At 37.5% G+C, this 20,684-nt stretch overlaps 1 protein-coding gene across 9 annotated transcripts in view; it reads right to left on the reverse strand.

Moving 5' to 3' along the window:
* Positions 1–20,684, reverse strand: part of MELK (maternal embryonic leucine zipper kinase) — a gene marked incomplete at its 5' end in the record, with an annotated part of 70,626 nt that overhangs the window by 6,808 nt on the left and 43,134 nt on the right. For 8 of the 9 annotated variants that reach the window (XM_082657335.1, XM_082657333.1, XM_082657334.1 and 5 more), the window contains 5 exons: positions 1,163–1,331; positions 2,540–2,636; positions 3,656–3,887; positions 10,778–10,900; positions 14,553–14,681. In XM_082657335.1, the coding sequence (XP_082513461.1) occupies positions 1,163–1,331; positions 2,540–2,636; positions 3,656–3,887; positions 10,778–10,900; positions 14,553–14,681 (750 nt within the window). The remainder of the gene's footprint in view (positions 1–1,162; positions 1,332–2,539; positions 2,637–3,655; positions 3,888–10,777; positions 10,901–14,552; positions 14,682–20,684) is intronic. The other variant, XM_082657332.1, reaches the window with a different exon arrangement.

The raw sequence follows: 20,684 nt of genomic DNA on the forward strand, positions 1-20,684 counted from the left end.
CAACTAGAGAACTCTTAGAATAAAAAGATAAAATGTGCCTAATAAACAGCCATATGCAACATAAAACTCCAGTACATTATGTAAGTTCAACAAGGCAACAAATACTAATGGAGAAGTCCTATCTTCTCTCACTTTAAGACAGGACATAAATGGGATCTCAGAACATTCTCCCCTGAAGCACCCTTCCACCCAGCAGCTCAGCATTTTTCTTCCCCCAAACCTGCCCAGATTTACTCAAAATGAGACTCTCAGTGCAAAATCTAAACACAGACCCAGTCCCCAAATCATGGGGAACACCACCACCTGCTCTTCCCTCCTTTGGGCCCCACACCTCTTGGAACATGTTTTTATTACAGCAATAAGCTCCGTGGATCAGAGCAACATCCCTGCCTGTTTTCACTGCCACTCTATGAGTTCCTCAAAGACATGAGCTGTGTCTTATTCTTCCCTTTACCTCTTACTTCCCTCAAACAAAAATGTCACTCATTAGATGTTTGAATGAATGCTCAGAGAGAATCCAAGGGAGTAAGAAATACTTTATATCTACTAATCACTTCTTTTTCTTTTCCTATCCCCACCAAATATACTGTCCACACCACTGACACATTAAACATGCTCTAAAAACATAATAGGTCTGTCAAGTAAGGTCCAAACGTCTTAGCCAGCCTATTTTCCTGACCTGTTGCTATTTTCCTCACACACACCACACTCAAAGTTCAAATTAACTTCCCATGCATTCAGATATTTCGTGAGGGCCTACAAAGGTACCCATGTGTCAGGGACTCTCCTATGTACCAGAGATAGGACAACTGACCTCAAGCCCCCATCCTTAAGGCAGTTCCTTATATATGCCCCATGCTTCCCCACCTCCTCTTTTGCCTCTGTGATTAATCCCCCTACATGAACTTTAATATTTGAATTTTAGTTATTTGTTCCTCCAAAGGAGCAACTGTATCTAATTTACCTCTGCAGTCTCAAAGACCACTGCATAGTAAAATGTATATTTTAGGTGCTCAAAAAATATGTATTAGCTAAATGGGTGAATAAATAAATTAAAAATACTAATCAATTCATTCATTCAGTACTTTTCTTTAAAAAAAAAAAGTAGTCCAGTTAGCAGTCAGCTTCCAAAATCCACATTAAAGAATTCCAGTCCACTTACCTTTAGTCTTCTTGGCCCATCTTTGGCCGAGCCCTTCCTTTTGCTCCTGGTAAGCACAGTGATAACCTTATCCAACCCCTTCTCAAGGCTCCCAAACACTTTGGTTCCTTTTCTTTTTGGAGTATCCTCTACATGTACTTGGTTAAGGTTGAGTTCCACTGAGCGACACCTTAAAAAAAAAACAATGAACCCACGAGTAAGAGTTGGACTTCCTGCCTTTTGGGTCCCTCACAGAGGTGCATTTGTCCTGGCTGTTAGGTGCACCTCATTCAGGTATGCCTGGCCAAGCCATCTTACTCTTCCTCAGGGAGCACAAAAGCCATCTTCCACTGAAATGTAGCCATCACCTTTCCCCCAAGTCAACTGCCAAAACTATTTTTCCCCTACCTTTTTTTTAGTGTCAAATATATAGAAAAGTTGAACAAAAAGTATAATAACCATCGACATATCCTTCTAGAGTCAACAATTGTTAATATTTTGCCACATTTGCTTTCTCTACATATATATAATAAATACATTAAAAATATGTACATCAAAGTAATCCATCTGAAGATATCACAACTCTTGGGACTTCCCTGGTGATCCAGTGGGCAAGACTACGCGTTCCCAATGCAGGGGGCCTGGGTTCAATCCTTGGTTGGGGAACCAGATCCCACATGCATGCGGCAACTATGAGTTCACCTGCTGCAACTAAGAGTCTGCATGCCACAGCTAAGAGTCCACACACCGCAACTAAGAGTCCGCATGCTGCAACTAAGACCTGGCGCAGAATGAATGAATATTTAAAAAAAAAAAGGTATCACAACCTTTTACTCTGAAACACTTCAGCATACATCATCAGTGAATAAGGACATCTTCCTACATAACCACAATATCATCATGATATCAAGAAAATTAATAATAATGCCATAGCATCTAATATCTAGTTCACATTCTAATTCTCCCAATTATCCTCAAAATGGAGCCTGCTCAAAAAAATAGCTATAAAAGATAATGAAAGGTCACTTATGCTGCAGACCTGTTTGTACAAGAGGAATGGGCTTTATCTGAAGCACCCTTTAGGATCTTTAATATTTTAGAGTGACTGCTGTTTGTTAGTGGATGTCTATACTCCACTGGCAGAAGTGTAGGGAGAGATGGGCCCCAGCACAGGAACTGTATTTTAAGTTAAGGTGCCAGTTGTACTGCTGATGAGTCTCACAATTGCACCCTGAGAAAGGCAGTGGCAACAGCCTCAGTAATGGCCACAGACCACGTTCATATAGACAGTCCCTGACAGAATCTACATGATGGTTTACCTTAATTGGGTTTATCATATATGAAAAAAGGAAATCTGGTTACATATACTAAAGAAACTATATAAAACTGAACACTTACCGCCTCTCAGGGCTAATGACACCTGTTATTAACTTCTCTGTTCCTGCTGAATTTACCGGCATTTTAACTGGGGTCTCTTTCAGGCACTGGTTTCTAGCTATTAGAAAAACAACAAACACAAACCATATGTAGCTGACATGCTATAGTTTCCAATTCTCCATCAATAATGCATATATCACCTCACTCATTGGCTCAGAAATATTGTAATCACTTGCCCAGTGATGTTAAGGCTCTAATTCTTTAAAGAAATATTTCCAGATGATTTATAATAAAAACAAAATCATTTTGCTTTACATGTGTGGCTCTTCTTTTTCTTCACTGTAAAACTGAGGCCATGCTTATGATTTTATCATAAATATCATATGAAAAATCTAAATAGATCACATAAATAATATTTCATGATTACTGATTCTCCTTTCTATAAATAAAAGTCAATCTGTATTTATGCCTTTAATGAATATATTACTGAGAGGTGTTAATTCAATTCATAGACCTTTCAACTCCTATCAGGCAAAGAGAATAGTCCCCTGTGAAAGCTGACAAAAGTTATTAAAGAGGTTGTAAGCTTTGGTTATTTTTATATTCCCTATTCCAAAATTTGGTGTTTTATTCTAGTAGGGTATTTGTATCCCAGATAGTTTGTGACAAACCTGCATTAACAAATCTGGTTACTACTCATTAGTTAACTTTTTGTTCATGATCTAAAAGTACACCAATTAGAGATAATAATATTCACTTCATAATAAATATAAGATTCCAAGCTTTTAAAAACAGATCGGGGGTTTTGTTTTGTTTGACCATACAGCATTACTCTCTATGACCATACAGCATTACTCTCACTGGTTCCATAAGGACAAGAAAATAAAATTGATCAACAATATCTATCAAAACAGTTTTCATCTTGGTATACTGAGAGTATACAAAAAATTTGAAGGTGATTAATATGCTTTCATTTCAACTAATGCAAATAACATATGCTTAAAAAGCAGCTTGGCTTCTCCTAGCAATCCCTGAGAGCATTGCTAGCCATTTCTGACCTGCTATATGTTTATTTAGCATGATAAGAAGAAGGAATTTCAAGATGTTTTACCACTGCTTAATCTACACAGCAAATACCTTTTGAAGGTGTACTGTAATGATTTGGTGTAGTGAGTATTTCTCTTTTATGCTGGTTCTTATTAACTGGAGTCTTTGGTTCAGGAAATGAAAAGCACTCGTCATTCTTTACAGCAGACTTAGGAGTATATACATTCTCTTTGTTCTTTAATTTATTGACAGATGCTGTGCATAATACTGGAGTTAATGATTTAGATTCCAGACCATTTGACTCTGTCCAATGCTTGGCAAACTGGAAAATAAAAGTTACTGGATAAAGCACACTGAAGAAGAAAAGTCAATTTCTTTACAACATGCCTTAATCATTTGCAAATTACCTTGCACCATTTTTATTAAAATGAAACACTATCAAAAGAATATTATGGGCAATACCAGGAAATTTGAAAATGTATATTCAGTTCTCTTTAGTACATGTAGATCACTTTAGGCTGTTCTATTGACGGGTAATTTTCAACATGTTTCAGGCCGTATTTAATCAAACATACCCAGATTCTAGGCAATTCAGGATGGGCACATATAAATCCCTAAGAATTGCTTCCCATACCTAGACTGCCAGTTTGTCTCTAATATGTAACAAGAAATAAAAGTTTAGTCAATGACCGGCTCAGAAAAACCATGTTAAAATACGGTAACAGAAATGTTGGATAGAAAATATATTTTAATCCTTTTAAATTTATGGTGGAGCTTGCAAAAAAGATAGGAAAATCCTCAGAGGCCAAACTAAAAATAGGAGCAGGAATTCAGAGATGTAATCAAGGCTGAAACTGTCCGCTGCCCTAAGGGCATCTACCTACTCTCTAGTATAATCTACAGTAGGAGTAGATTAGACCCACCACGGGGCTAAATTAGAGCCAAAGCTCCCATGTAAAGCCAGGAGGGGGTATAACTAAAATGAAAGGGTGAATTAAATATAAACCTGCCCTGCAAAGAGCTCGGCAAGAAAACGTGTCTGTCCTGGCCATGGCTCTGGAGGAGAAAAGAGTTTCCTTTAATAATTTTTAAGAAGCCACAGGACAGGCTTCACACAGGTTTGGAACCCAAATTCATACTACGTGCATGATCCCCAGAAATTTCAAGCCTAGAATTTGATTTAAAGTAGTCCCAGTCCTAAACTGGTGTGTTCCAGGAAAGTGACGTGACAGAAGCAAACACAATTCCTAGCTGAAAGAAAAGCTTCAATCCAACACAACCCAAGACCTCAACCCTTAATCCAAGCTTCGAAGCATTTGCACAGAGTTCCAAGAAAAATGAGCCTATAAAAAAAAAAAAAATGCCAAAAGATACAAACACCATGAGCAAAAGTCAGCAGAAAAAAATAAAAGGATCAGACCCATAAAGATGTCATACTGAAATTACCAAGTAGAGAATATAAATATGTCCGTATATTTAAAATAATGAAAGAAATTGAAAACATGAAAAGAGGAATGTTAAAGCAGTTTTGAAAAAGAATAAAAGTCTCTAGAAATAAAAAACGTAATGATACAAATGAAAAATTCAATAGACAGGTCAAATAACAGATTAAATAGAAATGAGAAAAAGAATGTGAATGTGAAATAAATCTGAAATGATCTAGAATGCAGTCCAGAGAGAAAGATATGGGATATATGAAAGACAGTTTAAAATAAATAGAAAATGAAATTTAATGGTCTAACATATGCCTATTCTGAGTTCCAGAGATAGATAATAAAGACGATGAAAAAGCAGCAATTATTCAAGGAATTTTCCAAAATTGATTAAAGATACAAATCCTCAAATACAGGAAACACAATGAATCATAAACAAGATAAATAAAAAGAAATCCATATCTGTATTTACTAGGCTGTACTACTCTAGAGGACACTACCCACAGAGACAGTAACCCTAACAATGAGACTGCAGAACACCAAAATCAAAGAGAAAATCCCAAAAAGAGCCAGGGCGAAGACTAACTAGAAAGGAATCTGACTGACAGAGATTTCTCAATGGTAACAACAGAAGCAAGAAGACAGTGGAATAATATCTTCAAACTACAGAGCGTAAAATAACTGATAAACTAGAAATCAATACAGAAGGAAACTACATTCTAAAAATGAAAGTGAAATAAAGACAATTTTAGCCAATTTAGAAAGAGTGTTTGTCATAAATTGTGACTTCCACTAAAGAAATTTTTAAAGGATGTACTCCAGGAAGAAGAAACATAATTTTAGAATGAACATTTGAGAGATAAGAAGGGTAAGTAGGGCTTCCCCGGTGGCGCAGTGGTTGAGAGTCCGGCTGCTGATGCACAGGACATGGGTCCGTGCCCCGGTATGGGAAGATCCCACATGCCACGGAGCGGCTGGGCCCGTGAGCCATGGCCGCTGAACCTGCACATCCGGAGCCTGTGCTCTGCAATTGGAGAGGCTACAACAGTGAGAGGCCCACGTACAGCAAAAAAAAAAAAGAAGAAGGGTAAGTGAACAAAAGAAAATGTGAGTCAATCAAATAAATACTGATAGTATACATTCTAAAAATAATATGTAATTTATGAAGTTAAAAATGTATAGAGCTAAAAACAAATTGTACCACAGTTATGCAAGATGTAACTACTGGGGCTTCCCTGGTGGTGCAGTGGTTAAGAGTCCACCTGCCAATGCAGGGCACACGGGTTCGAGCCCTAGTCCAGGAAGATCCCACATGCCGTGGAGCAACTAAGCCCATGCGCCACAACTACTGAGCCTGTACTCTAGAATCCATGAGCCACAACTATTGAGCCCACGTGCCACAACTACTGAAGCCCATGCGCCTAGAGCCTGTGCTCTGCAACAAGAGAAGCCACCGCAATGAGAAGCCCGTGCACTGCAACAAAGAGTAGCCCCTGCTCACCTCAATTAGAGAAAGCCCATGCGCAGCAATGAAGACCCAACGCAGCCAAAAATAAAATAAATAAAATAAATACATTTTTCAAAAAAAAAAAAAGATGTAACTAGTGGAGAAAAATGAGTGAAAGGTCCAAGAGACCTCCGTTTACTACTTTTGTAACTTTCTGTGAATACACAGATTTCAAAACGAAAAGCTAAAAAAAATAGATAGCTAAAATACTTACATATCGATAGTATTTAGTAATCTAAGAGAGGGTGATCAGAGATTAGTGTTCTAAGGATTTCATATGTTTAGAAGAAAAGTAAAGATGCAGATTAACTTTTTATTTGGTTAAGTTAAATAGCATGTTAAAAGATTAGAGTAAATATTAAAATAAAACAGAAACCAATGGAATGAAGGGAAAAATTGACATAAGAAACAAGAAATATAGGAAAAAATACAGAAAAAGTGGGACAAATAGAAAGCACAAAATAAGACAGCACATACATGATAAGAACATTAGTAACCAAAATAAATGTAAATTTGGTAAGCTCTCACTTGAAAGACAAAGATTTTCAGTTTGCATACCAAATCTAGCTATATGCTGTTTTTTAAGAGATATACCTAGGGGGAGTGGAGGAGGGATGGATTGGGAATTTGGGATTAGCAGATGTAAACTATTATATATAGAATGGATAAACAACAAGGTCCTACTGTATAGCACAGGGAACTATATTCAATATCCTGTGATAAACCATAATGGAAAAGAATCTGAAAAAGAATGTGTGTATGTATAACTGAATCACTTTGCTGTACAGCAGAAATTAACACAACATTGTAAATCAACTATACTTCAAAAAAGTCATTTAAAAATCTTTAAAAAAAAAAAGATACCTAAAATATAAGGGCATGAAAGGTTGAAAATAAAAAGATAAAAAAATATAAACCAAGCAAATAACAACCAAAAAAATCAATATAGCTATCTTAATATCAGAGAAACAAATAGACTTCAAGGAGAAACATATAACTAGTAATAAAGAGGATCACTATAAATGATAAAAGGTTCAATTCCCCAGAATAAAAATTCTAAACTTGTATGCTAATTATATACCTTCGTACATATACATATGAAGCAAAAATAGAACTACAAGAAGAAAATGACAAACTACCATCCCATTAGAAGATTTTTAACATATCCCACTCTCAAGCAGATAAATTTATGGGTCAAGCAGACAAAATATTAGTATGGATGCAGAAGATTTAACAACAGAATTTAATAAGATTGGTCTAATAGAAAAATAAAGGCAGAAAATAACAAAATGGAAACTAAAATATAATAGAATCAGTAAGGCCAGAAGTTGGTTCTTTGAAAAGACTAATAAAATTGACAAAACTCTGGTAAGACTGATCCAAAATATGAAAGAGCTGCAATAAACAAATACACTTCAGCAATGAAAAGGGGGACATAAACACAGATACTACAGACATTAACAAGATCATAATATCCTCCTGTTGATTTTATGCCAAAACGTTTTAAAACATGTATGAAATGGACACTAGAAAAACAAAATTCACCAAACTGACGAAAAGAAATTGAAATACTGTGTAGTCCTATGAATACAAAAGAAATTGAATCAGTAGTTGACTAGCTTCTCACAGAAACATTCCAGGCCCAGATAGTTACATAATAAGTTCTATCATACATTCAAGGAAAATATAATTAATAGCTCTTAAAAACCATTCCAGAGAAAAAAAAAGAAAGAATACGTCCCAAGTCATTTTCAAAGACTAGTTATAATCTTAATGTCAATCAGATACGATTAATATAAGATGGGATGGGCAATCTTAATGCCAATCAGATACGATTACTATAAGATGGGATGGGATGCAAGAACAGGAGAAGAAAGGCTTTCACTCTTTATTCAGCTGTTCCATATTGTTTGAATTTTTTACAAGATGAATGTATCTATGTACTACTTATGTATCAATAATAATAAAGTTTTCAAAAGAAAAAAAATCATATAAGAAAGAAGATAATAGGCCAATCTTATTTAAGAACATAGAAGCAAAAAACCTAAACAAAATGTTAGTAAACTAAACCCAGCAATGTATAAAAAAAGATAGTAATACATCATGACAAACTGGGCTTATCTAAAGAATACAAGATTGGTTTAGCATCAAATCTATTAATATAACATATACTACATTAACAAATGGAAAGAACAAAACCAGATGATTATCTCAATAGATGAATTCTATCCTTTTTTCTGCAACAGAGATTCATAATTTTTAAACAAATCTTAGCAAACCAGGACTAGATGAAAAAAAGGTCTTAATCTGAAAAATATGGGGTCGGGGGGCACAGAGGGGAAAGAGGGAAAAGAAGGATAAGGGAAAGGAGAACAGGGAGGGGGAAGGGGAAAGAGGAGGGAAAAAGAGAGAACAAACATCATATTGAATGATAAAATATTAGAAGCATCATTCTACAATTGGGAAGAACAGAAGAATGCTTACTATACTGCTAGGACTACTAAGTGCAGTAATAAAAAGATATTAAAGGCATGAGAACTGGAAAGGAAGTAACAAAACTGTCATCCATAGATGATATAATTTTCTACAACACTCAAAAGAATATATAAACTGTAAGAATTTAAAAGAGTTTAGGAAAGTTGTTGAATATAACATCAATACACAAAAATCAGTTTCATATCTTTACACCAATATCAGACAGTTTAAAAATGTGATTTAAAAAAACCTACCAAATGGGCTTCCCTGGTGGCGCAGTGGTTGAGAGTCCGCCTGCCGATGCAGGGGACGCGGGGTCATGCCCCGGTCCAGGATGATCCCACTTGCGGGAAGATCCCACATGCCGCAGAGCGGCTGGGCCCGTGAGCCATGGCCGCTGAGCCTGCGCGTCTGGAGCCTGTGCTCCGCAACGGGAGAGGCCACAACAGTGAGAGGCCCGCATACCGCAAAAACAAACAAACAAACAAACAAACAAAAAAACAACCTACCATTCCCAATAGCAATAAAAAACAAAAGTACTCAGGAATAAATCTAGTAAAAGATATGTAAGATCATTTTAGAGAAAGTTATAAAATTTTATTGAAAGTAATTAACTAAAACCTAATAAATAGAGAGGTATACTGTGTTTACAGATGGGGGATTTGAGGATATAGACTTCAATTTTCCCCAAGTTGAAGTGTATGTAAAATTTATCAAAATGAGTCTAAAATGTATATGGAAATGCAAAGGAGCAAGAATAGACATTCTTAAAGAAGATGGGAGCAAATTGGCCAACCAGATAAAAGAAATATTATAAAACTAAAGAAATAAGATATATGGTATTTGTACAAATAAACCAATAAAACAAAATATTTCTCAGAAGCAGACACACTTATATAACAACCTGATATGTGACAGAAGTGCCATTGTAGATCAGTGCAGAAAGACTGGACTTGTCAATGGTGCTGGCACAACTGATTATAAGAGGGAAAAATTGATTCCCTACCTCATACCATACAAGAGAATTAATTCTCCACAGACTAAAGACTTAATGTGAAAGGAAAAGCTTTAAAACCTTTAGAAGCAATATATGTGAATGCATTTATGACTTCTGTAGAATGGTTTCTTTTAAAATACACAAAAATTATAAACCATAAAGGAAAATACTGACAACCTGTAACATTAAAATTAATGACTTCTGCCATCAAAGTAAAAAGACAAGTGACAAACTCAGACAATATACCTGCAACACATAACCAACAAAGGATTAGAATTAAAATTAAATTAAGAACTTCCTCAATACCACCAAGAAACAATCCAACAGAAAAATAGGCAAAGGACACAAAAAAAGCCATTTCATAAAACAGGAAAAACCATTGGCTGATTAATATATGAAGAGATAAATAAATAACCAGAAAAGTACAAATTAAAACCACAGTGAGATATCACTTTACACTCACCAGATTAGAAGATATTAAATAACAAAAAATATCAAGTACTGATAAGTCTGTGGAGCAACAGGGACATGTAAATTATACCTCATTTTTTAAAGAGATGGGGAGGGAAGGGAAGGAAAAAAGAGCAGTGAAGTGCTCCAAAATGGAATCTTGGCTTTCTTCAACTTGGAAATAACTGGCTTCCCTTTCATTTATATTCCAACAATCTCCCATTAATATTTTCAATGGCTTAGGAATTCATTAAATTTGCAAGCACAAACTAGATCTTATGTTAGAACCTAGATATTTTTTATAATTGAGGTAACATATTCCACTTTAAACAGTAATAAAAATAACCAACCTGTGGTGTTTGTGGAGTAGCCACACCTGTTGATGAAATGTCTTCACACCATTCATAGTCTATTAATCCAGCCACATAATTTTCATCACTGGCGATCACATCTTCTAGACTCAGATTCTTTGACTATTCAAAAATAGAAGAACTCAGAAACAACACCACCATGATTCCATTTTAAAAGAATATATTGCAGGCACAGGGCAAGGTCCTCGAAGCAGAAACAAATGAGAGACAGTAGACTGAAGGAGATCACCACCCAAAACAGGAAGTCAAAAATTTTTAATTCAAATTATTAGAGGGGCTTCCCTGGTGGCGCAGTGGTTGAGAGTCCGCCTGCCGATGCAGGGGATGCGGGTTTGGGCCCCAGTCTGGGAAGATCCCACATGCCACGGAGCGGCTGGGCCCGTGAGCCATGGCTGCTGAGCCTGCGCATCCCGAGCCTGTGCTCCGCAACGGGAGAGGCCACAACAGTGAGAGGCCCGCGTACCGCAAAAAAAAAAAATTATTAGATAGGAGAATCTCTGACTCTCAAACAAGATGCCTTGGAACATTCTTATGTTATATGGCAATCTACTTAGCATATCATTATCAGATAATCACTATAACACCAGACAAATAACTGTTTTGCAAATCTATAAATAAGAAGCTCTCCGACAAAGTAGATGGAAGGGACTCTGAAATACAGGTTTCTTGGTTGCAAGAACATACTGAGTAGCTCGCAATTTCTACTAGGAATAAATTAGACTTATGAAAGATCTCCTGGAGACAGGCTATTCGGGGTCCTATGCTAATAATACCACCAGTCATTTATTTTCCTTCACTCCTCCCCCTCAAAAAAACTAGGAGTACACTAGATATACCCTAAATTCTAAGACTATGGAGTATAGTTGGATTTTTTATTTTTCACTCCTTTCCTTTCCTTCAATATCTAGTTAGCCTGGCCAAGCAACTGTACTTGAATTTCTTACATTCCATCCTTTCTTTTCTAATTTTCTGATTCAAGGACAAATCTTCTCATACCTGAACTATTCAAATGGACAACATGGTCCCTGCCACCAATCTTCCCACCCTCTCAACCAGGGGTGACAGAGTTCTCCAGGGTTGTCAATTACCATCAACTAGAACTAGCTACATGGAGTGCTAGGCTGAGAAAAATACTAAAGCTAAGTCTATGCCCAGTGGGGAAAAGCACAGTGTCGTATGAATGAAGGCTGCCAGGGTACTGCAGTAGATAATAAAAGCACATAAACATCCCTGACTGAACAATCCTATATACAACTGGATGAACTCTGAAAATCAGTCATGTTGGTGACATGTCATGTCTTGCTCAAAAACCCAGTTTCCCATTACTTACAGCACAAAGTGTAACCCTCTGACCTGGCATTTCAAGGTTCCCTACAATCTAGCTCTCAGCTACCCTTCCAGATCACCCATTCACTCTCTTCCTCTTTTACTTTTCCCCCTTGAACTCTTTATTTTAACCAAACAAGTCTAGTCACTGCCAAAAGGATACATTGAGCACATTTAGGTGCCTGAGTTTTTGCTAATTCCATTTATCTTGCCCTGAATTCTGTGCTCCTTCTTTTGTATTTTTCTAAACTTAAATATGGATCCAGTTCAGATCACCCACGGTGACCACTCTCACCCTCTAAAGCCCCTACCGCACACCTCTAGCGCTTAGCTGGCACCCGCCACCTACTACGATGTAGTATTATCTATACGTATAGCTTGCCTCAACTTAACTGTTAGACAACAAGCACTACCCTGTACACAGATTTGTTTCCCAAGAGCTAGCACGGGGCCTGAAAATGCTAATGATGTTGATACGTGGTCTTTTGTGATTCTCAGATCAGATTGTATTATTGTTTCACTGAAAGTGGCATCTATTGATTAACCGTTCAGAATTACTTACTTTCTTATAAACAACACTCCAGAGAAAAAAGAGTGATTCTATCAAGGAGGAGAATAGCACAAAGAGACTATATAGCTTGCTTCAAGCCTTAGTGAGTTGCATAAAGACCAGAAAAAAAACCCAAAATTTGATTTCTACTTCATTGCTTGTCATTAAAATATCTCTTTATTGGCTATAAAAATTGGCTCAATAATATAAATGCCCAAATGATTAAATTATTAGGTAAATAAATGCTCATTAGATGGAAGATAAGAGTAAACATCTTCCCAGATCCTTTCTACTTGGATACTCTATGACTCACATATGCAGATGAATTGAGACCACACCAATCCAGATATAAGAAAATCTAATGGCTTAGGAAAATGTCTAAGACCTTTTAAACTAAGGTCTTAAACCTTAACTGGGGTGTCATAAACCTTAAAATTTAGCTGAGGTTTATTCTAAGTATGGAGGTATCTAATATCTTTCTGAAATTACCTTGATCAGAAGCAAAGTTTATGTTTTTGTGTCCTCTTAGACCCAAAGGTATTGACTTGGGTGTGAGACTTTAAAGGGTTTGCCCTGTGAGCAGGATGAGGGATAGGATGATTCATGGAGTCCGTGGGTAAAAGATCTGCCTGGGCATGGGATATTCACCAGCCCAGTACAACTCTCGAAGAACAGATTAGAAAAACAACCCAGCAATAAGATTATCTCACTTCAGAGATTTCTTTACACAACAGCCCCTTACACTAACACTTTTGGTTCTTAATTTGGTCAAAAGACCAACTACGGAGAGAAGGGAGACAAATTAGGTCTGGCAGGGACAAAAGACCCACTATACCTGCAGCACATGATTGAAGAGAGGTCAAAATTGAGTTGTTAAAGGAAATGACGGTGGCAGGGGGGGCATTCAGCGTTCAAAAAAAGATTATGAAAGAGGTGGCATTTGAACATTTTTTAAAAACAGAGTTTTGAGATCTAAAGAAAAAAATATCACCTCACACACATAATCATTTCTGCTATACTGGATTCCATGAAGAGGGCCAACTCTTTCTCTCTGAGAATGACAAAAGTACAGTTTCCTAATGTTAAAACCATTTAAACTGCAACTTGAATTAATGGAGGGAATATTATATTACAAAGCTCCACACCTATCTGGCAAAGTATTTGGAAGGTGGAATTTTAAGGCATGGGAGATACAAAAAATCACACAGAAAACAGACACTAATTTGAGCACTTAGGAATGACATGGTGCTTCCAAATATGTAAGGCTTCTCCACCATTCTAAATGTTCATGACAAAGGAAAATGAGACAAAGACAACAAAATAGAAAAAAATAATTTGGTTATAACTCATACAAGGAATTTGAGTTGCATGAGCTACAGCTGCTGCTCAAAACAAACAACCTAAACCCTTAATATAAGTGAGTATCAAAATATTCACTGAAATACTTCATGTTATATAAAGTATAATATGTCCTATAATTTACATAAATTATATAAACAAGCATACTAAAAAAAGACTGGAAAGATACAATAAAATATAAACTATTTTATCTATAGGTGGTAGTAGCTTTATAGGTAAATTCTATTTTCCTTTAGCTTATCTGTGGCTTAAAATTATTCTACATCAGGAGTTACTTTTGTGGAAAAAAGGGGAGGGAGAAATTTTTTTGTTTTTAATGCCATGTAGACATTCAAAATTCTAGTGTTCGCATTCAGAATTTCCCATTTTCCTCATCAAAAATATTTAGATCATAAAAATGTCTTGCTTGTGGGCCCCTGACATCAGCAAAGTTAACTTCCCTGGCATGTATCCACTTATGAACAAGATGGGCACATGGCAAGAGCAGAAGGCACTCACACAAAAGCTTCTGACATTCACCTTGATGTTTGTGACTGCAGTCGAGTTGGCTTGTCCACAGGAAGAAAGAAGCCTTAAACGAACTGGTTTTCCCCGAGCCTTCTTGGCTAGGAGTAGAAGATAAGTAGCTGTGAGGTGATCATACTGCCACTGGAGGAAAAGAAAATCAAATTGTTTAGAAGACTAAACTTGCTTTTTGAAATAATGTTTTATTTTAAATTAATTTTTTCCTCAATGTAACAAACATTCAGAATTTAGATATTTTTTTTGGCTTTAAAGCATATAATGAAAGACAGCAATCCCCTACACCACTCCCACACACACACAATTTCCACTTCCTAAAAGGCACCTTTGGCTGTTTTTTCTATATTTCTAAATTAATTGCATATACAGCTTTAATTTTTTTCAGCTTCGGATATTATCTCTAGATTTCTTACTACAGAAAATAAGAATTTAGCTCTACTACAACTCCTTCCTTCCCCCGAACATATTTCCCTGCATCCTCCTACTATAGTTTTATAATTTTTAGTTAAATCAACATTTACATTATTATGATTATATAAATAGTATTTGCAACTAAGTAAAGGCAATATTCAAAATACTTAATTGGTACCCTGACCCCAGTGAATCAAAACAGAGGCCAAAATATGAGTAGGTTCCTGGGAAACCCCTGCCATGCCAACTATTAACCTTTTAATTGCTGGATATGAGGCAGGACCGGAGGGAGGTACCAGGCCTAAGGGAGGTTACAGGGCAACAGGGAGGGCACTCAGTGTAGTAGTTATTTACCAATCAGTATACAAATATTCTAGTATCTTAATAATCTGTATGGCCATACTGGTTGAATATCAGCCCTGCAACCAAACCACACAGGGTGCTATCCTTGCATTTTCTTCTTTTGAAACTTTTTCTTGAAGTTAAAAATAAAAAAGAAGCAGTTAGTCATCTTACTAACTCAACTCCACACTCTCCAACACTCTTCACCTCCTCCCAACATGTTCACAACACATCAGCTAATCTGTCTCCTCCTCTGTCTCATTTTGGAGACATTCCACCTGATGTCTGCATTCTATGCTCCACTCTGGGCTGGCTTCTTTCCCAGCCTGCAACTCAACTGTCGATTGAGGGGTTCCCTTCACTTCTATTCTACAATATACCCCTTGGTTTCCTAGATCCTACCTGTTCCTTTCTCTTCGTTTACTTTCTTGTTTTGGTGGAACATTTCCCCCAACAACTTCCTGAGTGTGGATGAAGAGGAGGTAAATTTTTTGAGATCTTGCATGTCTGATAAATGACTGTATGCTATCCACACGCTTGACTCTGGTTTGCCTGAGTATGGAATTCGAGGCTGACAATAATTTCCACAGCTTTGAAGGCACCGTCTCATGGTCTTCTAGCTTCTAGCACAGTTATCGAAAAATCTAAAGTCTTTCTGATTCCCAAGCCTTTGTGTATGACCTTTTGTTTCTTGTCTCTAGAAACTTTTTTGGATCTCCTTTTCCCCCCTAGTTTTCTGAAATTTCACTAAAACAGGCCTTTGTGTGAATCTATTTTCATCCATTTTGCCAAACCCTAGTTAAGTCCCTTCATTCTTAGAAACTCATACCTTTCAGTTCTGGAATATTTCTTCTTGTACTATTTCTGTGATGGTTTCCTTCCCCTTCTTCTTCTCTGTTTTATCTTCCTGCAACTTCTATTATGTCTATGTTGGACCTTTCTTACCCCTTCTCTTTTCTTTGTGCATCTCTCTGTCTTTAGGTTCTACTTTTGAAAGATTTCACATTACCTTCATTTTCAAACATTTCTACTGAGCTTTTCATTTCTGTAGTCATATTTTAAATCTTCAAGAGTATCTCTTAAAATGTTACTTTTTAGTCATCTTATTCCTATTTCAAAAAAGAAATAGCTTCTCTTATCTCAGAGAATATTAATTATTGTTTCTTGGCTATTTTCTTCCACTCCCTGCATTATCTGTTTTTTCTGAGCATGTTTGCTTTTTCTTCCTTCTCTCCCACCACCCCATTTGTTTTGATCTTTGACTTTCACGTTAGAGGCCGTCCTCAAAAGTCTGGTGATCTTTGGCTGTCTGTCTCTATTTGAAAGCAAAGAGTATACTACGCAGCTACTTAAGACTCTTGTGTAGTTTAGGCCTGCTCATTACCTTATGGGCTTCTCTCTAAGGTGAAGAGACAGGAACCTGGCTCTCTTGGCTTTTCCCTAGAGATGAGTCTTCCAATATTTTCCCCAACCCCACTGCAATTAGGATAAAATCCTGATCCCAGCATTCTCAGAGTTGAATAGGGAAGAGAGTTAGAGGCAGTGGTTCACTGTTCAGTAAGAGGAATGTGTGTGTCAATGCATCCATTTCAGAATGGCTCATCACCCCCACCTGAGCTGCATCTGGTACAAGAGTGCCTCTTGTTCAATGTCTCCAATCTTCTGCTGGAGTGGAGAAGAGGTGGCTATCATACAGCACAAGGCAAACAGAGGGACCTAGCAATCTAACTGCTCCTAATACAGACTTTCAACCAACCTTCCTGTTTCCACCCTGCTCACTTCCCTGACTCCAGAGGTTCCTAGGACCTCTGATTCCTGAGCTTTTCTGGAGCTCCAGGGCTCTAATCAATTTGCTTACTGCCTTTTCCCACTGCAGGCACTTTGCCTTCAGCTTTCTCCAAAGTGCTAGGTCAGCTGCCACTTAGCCATTTTGTAACTTCTAAAATTTTACTGACATTTTTTTTGTCTCCTCTTTTATTCTCTTCATTGTGAATTGTTTGTCTTTTTATTCCTTTACTGTTATTTTAGTGAGGTTTTAGGAAGTGTTGATGTAAACATGTCTGTTCAATCTACGCGAATGACTGAAAGTTTCTAAATAATGTACTCAAGACTTTGAGACCCTCTGCCCTACAAAAGTGTTAAATTTTAATGCTAAATAATATTTTGTGCTATGTACCTCACAAAGTGCATGAGCCAAAGAGGTCTACTATCACCTCTGATTTTATTAATAAATTTTATCTGTTAACATTTTAGATGGCCACAATCATAGTATATGCTTTGAAATTTACATAATGGATCTATCAATATAGTGGAAGAAGTATAACACTGTGATAAATTATCATGGAATGTTGCCTTTAATCCAGAAAGGTTGGGGGAAAGGAGGGACGGAAAAGGTTTCATGGAGGATGTACTTGGAAACTAGGTGAAAACTACATAGTTATAATCACTCTCTACTTTCCAGAAGCTATGTTAAAGGTTTTTTCTGGGGGCTTCCCTGGTGGTGCAGTGGTTGAGAGTCCGCCTGCCAATGCAGGGGACACAGGTTCGTGCCCCGGTCCGGGAAGATCTCACATGCCGCAGAGCAGCTGGGCCTGTGCGCCATGGCCACTAAGCCTGCGCGTCCGGAGCCTGTGCTCCGCAACGGGAGAGGCCACAACAGTGAGAGGCCCGCGTACTGAAAAAAAAAAAAAAAAGGTTTTTTCTGTACCTCCCACATCCATGGTCTCATGGGTGATAGCTGCCTTTTTGAAAGAGATGCCATAAACTGATTACAGACAATTGCTCAGAAACAAGTTGCCACTTGCTTGTCAACAATGGCATAACCCAGGCATTGTAAACAATACCTGGAAGGCGCTAAGGGTTTTAGGTGGAATTTTCTAAATAGGCCTCAGTTTTATAATCCTGGAAACTCTACTTCCCTAGGCAAAAAAGCATCCTTTTAATAACTTTTTTGCCATAGCCACTTCATACTACTTATTAAAATAAGATGCACAGGGGAGTTCTATGTTTAATAACAGATAAATCAACACATTAGTAATGCTTTTCAGGTGATGTCGATCCCCAAGTCTAATGCAACCAATGTCTCCCTTATCTTTTAGGCAGCTCCCTCTTTTGAAAGTCAAATGTCTGAAAGTAAAGCAACAGGTTTACCTGTTATAAAGAAGGTTCCATTTCTAGAAAACAAAAAACATTTTAAAATCCCCAGTTACTGTTCAGGCAAGTTAAATGTTAAAGGACTGCCCGGGCACCTGGGCTGAGGAGAGGCAGCTACTGGAACAGAGGGTTTGAGAAATTGAGGAGTGGCCCACCATCCTTCTCCTGACCTTGCTCCCGAGGCCCTCAATCTTTAAACTTCCACCACCAGAATACATGGGTGTTTGCACTGCAGGGGTGAGAGGAAAGGATCTGTCTTGGTCTGTAGGTTCTCATGTGCACATGCGACCCTCAGCGAAGCCAGATACATAACTGGCTGCTTCACAATCCAGAGCCACTCAAGGCTGGAAGATCGGGGGAAAGTAAGGAAAGCTATCAAGTGGAAGCTCTAGCACCACAGGAGAAAATCTCAACAGGACTATGAGATGGCTCAAAATCATGACACATGAGAGACTCTCACTTCCACATACAAAAAGCAGTTTAAGAATGCTCATGTAGGGCTTCCCTGGTGGCGCAGTGGTTGAGAGTCCGCCTGCCGATGCAGGGGACATGGGTTTGTGCCCCGGTCCGGGAAGATCCCACATGCTGCGGAGTGGCTGGGCCCGTGAGCCATGGCCGCTGAGCCTGCACGTCCGGAGCCTGTGCTCCGCAACTGGAGAGGCCACAACAGTGAGAGACCCGTGTACCGCAAAAAAAAAAAAAAAAGAATGCTCATGTATATAATATAAAAGTGGTAGTTCCATGAGTTGAATGTTTGGGAATAATATTGTTTCTCTCTCTTACACAAAGCTCAGCAGCACCATACCCAGCATGGATCACATTAAACTTATCTCTGTCCTGTCTAGTCAGCCCCTAGAGCTCCCAAGATGCCAAAACAGACCACGGCTGATCTCAAACCTGGTTTTCCCAAGGTTCTTTAAACTGGAAAGTACCTAGAACCAATGTGAATTCTCTGAGACCACCCAGACCAGGATTTTTCAACTTCAACACTATTTTATAGTTGACCTGGATAATTCTTTGTGGTGAGTGGCTATTCTCTAGGATATCTGGCAGCATCCCTGGCCCCTACTCACTAGATGCCATTAGCATATACACACATCCCCATTGTGACAACCAAAAATGTCCCCTGAGGGGCAAAATCACTCCCAGTTGAGAACCACTGACTTAGACCAATGCTTCACAAGCTTTAATGTATAGATGAATCACTTAGGGTTTATTAAGATGCAGATTCTGATTCAGCAGGTCTGAGGTGGGACTGAGATTCTGCATTTCTAACAAGCACAAAGTGATGCTGATGCTGCTGATTCTAGATCACACTTTGAAGGCAAGAATCTAGAGTAATACTTCTCAACTCCTGGCTACACACTGCAATCATTTGGAAAGCTTTTAAAAATTGTGATGCTTATGCCATACCCCAGACCAATGAAATAATAATTTCTGGGGGTGGGATTTAGGCATCAGGATTAAAGTTCCTAGGTGATTACAATGTTCAGGCAAGGTTAAGAAGATGTTGTTTACTCATCCCTAGGACTGGAAAGTAAGTATAAACAGGCATTTAAGAATGAGGGAAAAGTACACAAGAAGAAAAACTATTACTTTCCTCACACGTTCTTGATGTTGGTCATGCCTAGCTTTCAGGATAACAGATCTTTAAAGAGATGTAACACCAGAAAACAATCTATCATGCCTCATTATTTTGTTTTCTGTATCAGAAGTAAGAAGACAATTCCCATTTCCATTTCACTTTTAAGTTTGAAAATTATATGTAGACACCACATAAAGGATACTATTTTAAAGACTTTTTTTTTTCCTAATGATTCTTGAAATTCTGAGTATGTTAGTTTTAAGATTCAGATTTTAAAAGTTTGTGAATCTCATACTAAATTTTTTCTGGATAAAATGACATGATACATGGGACTTGCTTTGAAATACTCTAGCTAAAAAGGGCAGATGGAGGGTAGTGTTGGAATATAGATAAAATTGGCAAAGTGTTAATAACTGTTAAAACTGGATGATGAGTACATGGAAAACCATTGTTATTATACTAGTCTCTCTACTTCTGTAGGTGTTTGAAATTTTCTATAAAAAAAATTTAAAAAGAAATTTTTTGCATCCAAAATATAGTTTTCTATTAAAGAGCATTCCAAAGAAAAGGTCATGTAATTTTTTTTAACTTGTTTACACGAAAACTTCGAATTTTCATTGTAAAATACTAAGGACCTG

The sequence above is a fragment of the Grampus griseus genome (genome assembly GCF_964374135.1).
Source record: "Grampus griseus genome assembly, chromosome: 6".
Lineage (NCBI taxonomy): Eukaryota > Metazoa > Chordata > Mammalia > Artiodactyla > Delphinidae > Grampus > Grampus griseus.